This window comes from Corylus avellana, chromosome ca4 (assembly GCF_901000735.1).
Source record: "Corylus avellana chromosome ca4, CavTom2PMs-1.0".
Lineage (NCBI taxonomy): Eukaryota > Viridiplantae > Streptophyta > Magnoliopsida > Fagales > Betulaceae > Corylus > Corylus avellana.
In genome coordinates this window covers 15,277,021-15,286,589 of record NC_081544.1, presented here as the reverse complement: position 1 = coordinate 15,286,589, position 9,569 = coordinate 15,277,021, and the positions used below count along the sequence as shown (strand labels likewise).

Below are 9,569 nucleotides of genomic sequence, written 5' to 3'. Positions count from 1 at the left end.
AATGTGTTCTCATGTGTAGAACTTTGCCTTGGAGTAATATGTTGAGAGTTCTGTTTGTTTGAATTGAGGTAATGGCTGGATTGTAGCAATTAAGCTTGCGTTTGCAGGTTTGGCAACAACAATAAATTTATGAACCTCGGAAATTAACACTATATTATCAGCTTGATCTTGCTCTTTGATTACCTTTCTCAAAAACTTCTCTCAACTTCAGTTGTTTGTGTTGTAGGTAGGAACCCCTAGAATTTGAAATGCAATTGTTTGCAGGTGTCCCTATGCACTGGAAAATAAAGGGTTAGCATTTTTTTGCCAGTTATTTTTTTTTTTTAATCATTGCTTTATTATGTTCAAATTCCAGGTTAATGAAAGTGAGTCTGAAGACTATTTGGACAAATGAGTGCTGTAATGGAGTCTGAAGACTAATACACTAATGGTGCAACGGCCTTTGATTGGATACCCATTGATAACGAGAACCACTTTTGTGGTGCATGTAATGGTGGAAATGTGTACTATAAACGGCTGCCATGAAGATTTGTATTAGTTTTTTTTAATTTGTAATGCAAATGTTGGAGTTGTGTTGGAAATGTGTATTCCAAACGTTTAATTTCTAATGCAAATGTTTAATTTTGAAATGTGTACTATAAATCCATGTGATACGAACCCTATGGGTACATTAGATAGAGTTAGCTCCGGTAGAGCATAAATCTGATATCAAAGTCCAATTTTGCTTTGTGGGTTGTAAAACTTCAATAAACAGTAATTTTATTTTTTATTTTTGGATCTAATTCAAGTAGTTAATCATATATTTAAATTAATGGTTTTCAAGCACAACATAATCAGATCACTAATCACAATGTTATGATCGTGGGACTTACAAGAGATCCTTGACAACCAAATTGCACAATCAAGGACAAATCATCTAATCAATATTCTTCAAGCAAAGAGAACAAAAGAAATCAATACATAAGTACAGTTACAAGCTCCCCCCAAACTGTAACAAATATGATATGCTCCAGATTGATAAGCATTAGGTATCATGGGTGCACGTTGAATACTTCTGCCTTTGATTAGAAATTAGTGAAAAGAGACAAAATGACATTAGTATAGGCTAGCAAGGTAACGTTACTAGAAGAGGAACTGAAATATGGTTAATCTAGGTGTATTTATTCAAAATTTGAGCCAGAGGTGCACGTTATTTTTATAATGTGCTGCAATATCAATAACATTAGGAGGTGGTTGGACATCTATGCAGAAATTGATTCAGCATATTGCTTTGAAAACCAAGGGAGCAAATGGCATATCATACCTATTAGTCAAGTATGTGGTGTCAAATGTAATGACATCCCCATAATATTCATACAATGCCCTACTTCGTGCATCAGCCCAAAACACATTTCGCAACCTACTATCATCATCCATGTCTATCATATAATAGAATCTATCATTCAATTCTCGCATTCTTACGAAATAATCACAAAGGGCCTGACCACCTCCTTTGCCAAGCCGAAGCTCTCTTGCCTTGTTAATAAAATTCCGACAATCTCTCTCATCAAAGGGAACATTCTCAAACCCCCCCATTTCAACAACCAATGAGTTAAAATTCTTATTCAAACGTATTCCAGCCCTATCATTAAGATCAAGCCTTTTTTTCGCAGCATAATTCATATTCTTATAACACCTATGAAACCTTATTTTTTTGGGCTTACAGGATGGTTATGCTCAAGCACCACTTTACTCAAATACCACGTTCCCTCATCCCATAAATTCGCACAAATCCTAGCATTACACTTCGTTCTATTAGTTGCTAATTTGGTCTTTATACCCGTACTTCTGTTGTTTCTTACTTGGCCATCACGCATGCATGTCAGGACCATGTAATATGGATTACCATCTACATTCTTCTTAATTACTCTTTTTAATACAGCAAAACCAACTTCCATAGCATACGCCTTATAATATGAAATAACTTCTTCATGTGAATTAAAAGTCATTAACACACCTGGTTCTTCAACTTTTTCATTCCCACCGATCATCTCTGTTTCTTCAAATTTTTCATCTCCATCCAACTCTTCATTCGAACTTTCATCCCCATCCAACTCTTCATCTGAACAAGTGATCCTTAAGACATTTGGTTCTTCAACTTCTTCATCCACATCTATCAAAAAGGGATACAAAGTTAAAAGCCATCTTGGTGTGTCAAAGCAAAATTATAACCCAAACAAAAGATGAAAAGTCAAACCTATTTTAGGGCAATCTTGCTCCAAAAAATCTTCATCATTTGGAATACGTGTACACAAAGATTCAACTTCACCCTCCTTGTCCATTTAGGCAGCTATAATGAGTAACTCTTCCACTTACCTAATGTATAATTCAAAATATTATTGTATAAGCAGTGTGAACTATAAAAAGCATACAAATAGTAAGAACTTAAATAGGCTTGAAACGAAAAAAGAAAATGAACTTCATTCCAAGACTTCTCTTGAGAGAGGCGACGATAAAGTGGCAGTTGACAGAATTTGATGAGCAAGTAGAAAACCTTGGTAGTTGACAGAATTGCTATAGGTACTTTTAGGGACATTAGATCAATCTCTAATAACTCATTAATTTATGTTGCTTATCTGTTAAAGAATTGTACTTTCACGGTGACAGGTGCGATTATAACAATCAAAATCAGCGAAGTATGTTCTTTGGTATTTCTTGGCTTTCCATTCACTCACTGTCACAGACACTGCAATCAAAAAAGACCCTATAAAGGCCCATTTCTGGCACTCAAAAGGTTGAACTATCTGCAAGTACTGAATGTTGGTGTGTAACTGGCGGTTATAATTTCCAGGTAAAGCATAATATATATTAACATTTAGCAGTTACATGTTGATAAGGTATACCTCATAGCTCTTCTTGTAATGGAGCCATTTCCAAAACCAACAGTAATATGTCAATTTGTTGTTATAGGAAGCACTTCCTGGTGTGTTGCTCTTATAGGTTCAGCTTTCGATATAGCCACTGCATGTAGAGTTTAACCATATGATGTATGGTTGTCTATCGTCGAAGTGAGCTTATTTCTTCCTTCCCAGAAACTTATATACATAAGATGTTTCATGCATTTTGCTTTGCAGGAAAGATGGTTTTTGTTTCTTTCCTATATATATATATATATATATATATATATATATATATATATATATATATATATATGGGTTTTTGGTCATGCTAGGATTTGAACCGCTCTTCATGTGCTAGGATTTCAAAAAAGACCATACTCTTAACTTAGATTAGCTTCTTGCCTATTGTTCAGAGCTAGCTCCAAATCCTCTTAGGCCTTACTGCTCAACTTAGGGCTGTATTTGTTTGTTAGTTTGTTACATATCGCACATATATCTATCTCAAGCCATATTTTTTCTTCTTTGGCTTTGGGTGGTCCTTGTAGTTCTGACAATTTGAATCATTGATTCCTTAATTGTGCAATCATATACCTTTGCTTTTTTATTCCCCCACCCCCATCCAGAAAAAAAAAAAAAAAAAAAAAACCTCGTGGGCTTCACAAAGACAGTAGTTTATACAGAAATTATTGAGCTTTTTGATATATCAAGGTGGATATATAGCCTACTTAAATTTCCCTAAAATTAGGCTAGTGCTAAGAGTTCAATTCGCAATATTTGATAAAATGATAATTCTAGCTTACATTCTTATATCACTTGCAGAGAGCGTAGTAGTAGTACCAAAAACAACTTTTTGTTTGGTAATATATATTCGGCCATAATGCAGGAAAACAACCACCTATCATTCTATCTACTGCAAATCTAAACCCTAAATACACATAAATCTAATACACTATTCTAGCACCCACTACACATAAATCAAAAAGCCCTAGATTTTGAATGTGGATGAGAGAAAGGGATTACTTACCACCGGTGGAGGAGAGAGAGAGCCTTCGGCTTCGCCGGAGTGAGAGAGAGACAGGAGCTTCGCCGGTGGCTGTAGACATCGCCGGAGTGAGAGAGACAGTGGACAGAACCTTGCGACGGACAGACAGCTTCGCCGGTGTCGAAGAACTCGCTGGAGGAGATAGAGGGTGAGCGCAGGAGGGAGAGCGATGGAGTGAAAGAGGATTTCCGGTGGCCGAAGAACTCGCCAGAGGAGAGAGAGGGTGAGCATGGGAGGGAGAGCGAGGGACTGAGAGGGGATTTCCGGTGACCAATGAACTCGCCGGAGGAGAGAGGGTGAGCGCAGGAGGGAGAGCGAGGGACTGAGAGAGAACTTTTTGATTTCTGAAAATTTGTTTTTTACAGACTTTGATTTGCTTTTAAAAAAAAATATAAAAATAAAAATAAAAAAAAGGCCACGTAAGAGAGAAGTTGGTTTTAAGTTGGGTTTGTGTTGTGCCTTTATCAAACCTCTTTTACTTTTTGACGATGACCATAAAGTGGCAGTATCGAGGATTTTTGGTTTTTACTTTTTTCGATAGGATGTTTGCGAAATTGCGAAGAAGCGGAGGTGGGGTGTTTTGGTGACAGGAAATGCTAGAATGCAATATATTCCCCAGTTTTGGCCCATAAATGCCTACGTGGTATCTTTAATTTATTATTATTATTTTTTTTTTAGTTTTCTAATGGCCAAAATATACCAAAATTTTAGTTTGAATTATTTCTCTCTCCCCGATGCCCTTCTCTCCCATTTTCCCTCGCTGTCTCTCTTTTTCCCTCTGAAACTTCTCTCAATGCTCTCTCTCTCTCTCTCTCCCTCTCTCTCTCAGACGGTGACAGTGACGCCGAAACTCACTGGCGTCGGTTGACTGGGTTCGAAAACGACGGTGTTTTGGGTCCAGCGGAGGTTTTGCTCAGAAGACGCCGAAGGTTTGGGTTCGGTAACGACGGAGGTTTGAGTCCGACGGGGGTTTTGCCTAGAAGACGCTGGCGGTTTGGCTCCGGCTCTCTCTCAGACCACTCTATTAGATTTTAAGGTTTGGCTCTAGAAACGGCAGTTTGATTTGGGTCCCGTACACGAGCGAAGCCGAATCAAAACCTAGCTTTGTCCTCATCCATAGTCAATCTGAGGTAATAATGTGGTAGAGCTCTTTTTTTTTTTTTTTTTTTTAAGGAGATTATCCGTTTTATTGGAGTTGCTTGGAGGTTGTTTTTTCATCTCAAATTCTCGATTGAATTCGGCTGATTGATAATGATGTGTTAATGTGTGATTTGTTTGTTGTGGCAGAGCAAGTATGTGCCTACACGTTCAAAAACTTGGCTTGAACAATAGGATTCTTTTTTTTTTAAGGAGATTATCTGTTTTATTGGAGTTGCTTGGAGGTTGTTTTTTCATCTCAAATTCTCGATTGAATTCAGCTGATTGATAATGATGTGTTAATGTGTAATTTGTTTGTTGTGGCAGAGCAAGTATGTGCCTGCACGTTCAAAAACTTGGCTTGAACAATAGGATTCTTTTTTTTCTTTTTTTCTTTTTTTGTTCCCCCTCAAAGTTAGATCAATAGGATTCTTTTTGCCATGAGCATATATTACTCAAAATAAAATTATGTTCCCATGATTAGAACATAACTTCAAACTTTCACCTTTATTTTTTTATTTTTTATTTTTTACTTTTGTAAATACCTTTATGTTTTGTATTATTGGCCTTCAGACTTGTTTCTGTTGGTCCAATAACAATTAAGTTTGTGTAGGAAGATTCTTATTTGAATCATATATTGGTGGAGTTGACATCGTAAAAAATTAGAATGTGGAAGACAAGTGGACGAAATTAGAACGTGGAAGACAAGTGAAGGTGGGGGGAACTGGGAAGTCCTACTAGGTTTGGCACAACAACTTCACGGGGAGAGTGCGTCAATATTGCCAAATTTGATATTTTGTAATTTTGATTTTTAGGAATGTAATTATTTTTACGTCTGGAAAATAACTATAATTATATCATGCTAACCCTTTGGTTTGCTCTTAAGGGTAGCGTTTAAAAACTTGGCTTTGATCTATATGTTGTTTGTTGATAGGATTGGGGCTTTTAGCAGTCTTGTTTCATGTTCAATGGCACAATTCTTGTTTCATGTTTAATGGCACAATGCAGTGTATTAAAAGCTGCAATTAACTTAGTCACGTGTTTTACCAATTGAAAAGTGCAAAATAATAGAGTATACTATGCATTTTAGTCCTCTCCGACCTAATTTTTTAATTTTTAATTTATTTTTTATTTTATTATACATTTGTAGAATTGATTGGGATCGCCATCTCTTCTCTTAAATGGACATTTCAAAGTCACACTTGGACAATGAGGGCACAGTTGAATCTTTGTATACATGTATTCCAAATGATGACGCGGATAAAGAAGACATGTTGGTGCTTTATTCGGAGGAAGAGTTTGATGATAACGAAGACAATGTTGTACTACCCGAGATGATTGATGGGGATGACAAAGTTGATGAACCACAAAATTCAATGACATTTAGTTCACATGAAGAAGTGATCTCATATTATAAGAAGTATGCTAAACAAGTTGGTTTTGGTGTGTTAAGAAGAATGATTAAAAAGACATCAGATGGTCATCCAAATTACATGATCCTTACATGCATTCGCGATGGCTCAGGAACACGCAGCACAAGAAATGCTTCCAAAGCAACACCAACAACTAATAGAACTGGGTGTAAGGCCAGGATTTGTGCAAGGTTATGGGATGATGGAACGTGGTATTTGAGTAAAGTGGTACTTGAGCATAACCATCATGTAAGCCCAAGAAAAGCAAGATTTTTAAGGTGTTTTAAGAATATTAATGATGCTGCAAAAAGAAGGCTTGATCTTAATGATAGATCTGGAATATGTTTAAATAAGAATTTTAACTCATTAGTTGTTGAAATGGGGGGGTTTGAGAATGTTCCCTTTGGGGAGAAAGATTGTCGAAATTTTATTGCCAAGGCAAGAGAGCTTCGGCTTAGCAAAGGAGGTGGTCAAGCACTTTGTGATTATTTCAGAAGAATGCAAGACATGAATGATGGCTTCTATTATGTGATGGACATGGACGATGATGCTAGGGTGCGAAATGTGTTTTGGGCTGATGCACGAAGTAGGGCAGCGTATGAATTCTTTGGGGATGTCATTACATTTGACACGACATACTTGACTAATAGGTATGACATGCCATTTGCTCCTTTCGTAGGAGTGAATCATCATGGTCAGTCAATACTTTTTGGGGCAGGACTACTATCAAACGAGGATACAGATACATTTGTTTGGTTGTTTGAGTCATGGTTGAAGTGCATGAATTACCGAGCTCCAGGTGCAATTTTAACAGATCAGGCTAGGGCAATGAAAAAATGCAATTGCGATAGTTTTTCCAAGAACTCGACATAGATATTGTCTATGGCACATTATGAGAAAATTCCTTGAAAAGTTTGGTGCACATGATCATTGCAATGACATTAAGAGCGCCTTAAATACTTGTGTGTATGATTCTTTCACTGTTGATGAATTTGAGGAGAATTGGAAAATTTTAATTGAGAGCTATCAGCTTCATAATAACTCATGGTTGACTGGATTATATAGTGAACGGACTTTTTGGGTGCCAGCATATATGAAAGATACATTTTGGGCGGGAATGACTACAACGCAGCGGAGTGAAAGCATGAATGCATTTTTTGATGATTACGTGCATTCACAAACCACACTAAAGGAATTTTTTGATCAATTTGATAATGCTTTGAGGAAAATGGTTGAGAATGAGGCGCGTTCTGATTTTGATTGTTTTAATCGCACAATTCCATGTGCAACCAATCTGTCTTTAGAGAAGCAATTTCAAGATGTTTACACAAACGCAAAGTTCAAAGAAGTTCACGAACAGTTTGCAACAGGTGTGCATTGTAACAACTCTCTTGTTAGAAGTGAAGGTGCAATTTCTACCTATCAAGTGGTTGAAACTTGTCAACCTCATGAAAACCACATGATCGACAAAACATTTAATGTTTTCTTCATTGAAGACGAATTTGAAGTGAAGTGCACTTGTGCAATGTTTGAATTTAGAGGCATCCTATGCAAGCATTTTATTTCAGTTCTAGTGACAAAGAAAGTTACAATGTTGCCACCAAGATATATTCTTGACAGATGGAGGAAGGATATAAAGCGTAACTATACTTTGATTAAGAGTAGTTGTGATACGTTTGTGAGTAACTCTAGCGCCCAAAGATATGACAGAATGTTGAAGAAATTTGAAGAATTAGCATCACATACATTAGAAAATGTGGAATATTCCATGGAAGTGATGAAAAATCTTGACATTTTAAATGAGAAATTTCGTGCCTTAAAGTCTGGAAAGGTGCTTTCTCCTGTTAAGGTTAAACGTTTAGGGAGACCACGGTCACTAAGAAGGGTACTAGCTATAGAAAAAGTGTCCAAAAAATCACAAGGTAAGATAGTGCCTCTTGTAAAGAAAGCAGCCAACAAAGCCCAATTAGAGAAGAAGCCATCAAGCAGCAACAATGTCATAAAGAAGGTCCAAAAAAAGAAGGTTCATAATTTTTTTCTTTCTACTTGAAAAATCAATCATTACTTAAGTGTAGACTTTACACAAATATTTATTAACTGTAGAATTCCAAAACAACGCAAGATGATGCCAACACTTGCCAAACTTCATTGCCTTCTACAATTGATGATCAGCATGGCCAGTTAATTAACACTCAGGTGATTGGCTGAAATATGGCAATTTCGCATGTGTTTAATTATGATTTTGTATTTATTTAAATTTGTTCATGTATGCGTTAGGTGAATCCAACGAATGAGTTATCAAAATTAGTCAGCCAACACAAATATGACGAAGCTTTCGCTGCAGCCTTACGAATAAGTGATGTGCCCATTGTATATTCGTTATGCTCTCAGGTTTGCAGCCTTATCATTATGTTATGTTACTTGTTGAAGTATACTTGCTGCAACCATTTCTTATTGATGTTTTTTTTTTTAGGTTGATTTACGGTGTGTCTTATCTATAGATCCTCTTCCGTTGAGCCAAATAGTATTGCTTTACCTTTTGCGGCATTTAACATATGGTATCAATAACAACATACCCTAAAAAATTGGTTGGATAATAGATGTTGCTAATGCCATAATCCCAACAGACCCAATGATTGCAATGCATGTACAGCCAATCCTCAATGAAGTCTATGGCTTTCTCAATCATCAACAATACTTGCCTACAATCACTAGTGATGAGCTCTCAAGTATCCGTCGTCTGATGCATGTAATTTATTCCAAGATCATGTAATATGCCAACAACTGATTTGTTGTGTATAATCAAAGTCATTCCTTTGATGTTGGCTTTATATTTTGTGTTTTCATGTAACCGTGAATGTTTAGATCATTTTGATGATGCCCATTAATTTAGAAGCTTAACTTAAAGATCTTTTTGTGGTGCTTTGAATCAAAAAAAAAAAAAATGATTGAATTTTTGACCCAGGGTGTTTCTCTTTTTGTTTCATTCATGGGTTTTGTTTTGTTTTTGAAATAAACGGAAGCATTTGTAATTTTGGCTTATGTAGAAGGCAGGTTCTCTAAATGGTTTGCAAAGCTAAACAAATTATGGTCCTCCCA

The 9,569-nt window shown here is 36.4% G+C and overlaps 3 protein-coding genes and 1 long non-coding RNA gene across 4 annotated transcripts; 3 read left to right on the top strand and 1 right to left on the bottom strand.

Moving 5' to 3' along the window:
* Window positions 1-866: 866 nt before the first annotated feature.
* Window positions 867-4,252, bottom strand: LOC132179849 (uncharacterized). Its single transcript, XM_059592641.1, has 3 exons — window positions 3,904-4,252; window positions 1,997-2,152; window positions 867-1,058 (listed from the first exon to the last, which is right to left on the bottom strand). The coding sequence occupies exons 1-3, from the start codon at window positions 3,980-3,982 to the stop codon at window positions 931-933; spliced, it is 363 nt and encodes a 120-aa protein (XP_059448624.1). The 5' UTR covers window positions 3,983-4,252; the 3' UTR covers window positions 867-930.
* A 1,987-nt stretch (window positions 4,253-6,239) lies between these two features.
* Window positions 6,240-7,343, top strand: LOC132178118 (protein FAR1-RELATED SEQUENCE 5-like). The gene has a single exon (XM_059590573.1). It carries the CDS (start codon window positions 6,240-6,242, stop codon window positions 7,341-7,343), a length of 1,104 nt encoding a protein of 367 aa, XP_059446556.1.
* A 244-nt stretch (window positions 7,344-7,587) lies between these two features.
* LOC132178117 (protein FAR1-RELATED SEQUENCE 5-like) lies at window positions 7,588-8,520 on the top strand. Its single transcript, XM_059590572.1, has one exon. It carries the CDS (start codon window positions 7,588-7,590, stop codon window positions 8,518-8,520), a length of 933 nt encoding a protein of 310 aa, XP_059446555.1.
* Window positions 8,521-8,598: 78 nt separating this feature from the next.
* Window positions 8,599-9,338, top strand: LOC132176979 (uncharacterized). The gene is made up of 3 exons (XR_009439704.1): window positions 8,599-8,666; window positions 8,748-8,861; window positions 8,944-9,338. It is a non-coding gene; the product is annotated as an uncharacterized LOC132176979 (long non-coding RNA).
* The last annotated feature ends 231 nt before the right edge of the window (window positions 9,339-9,569 follow it).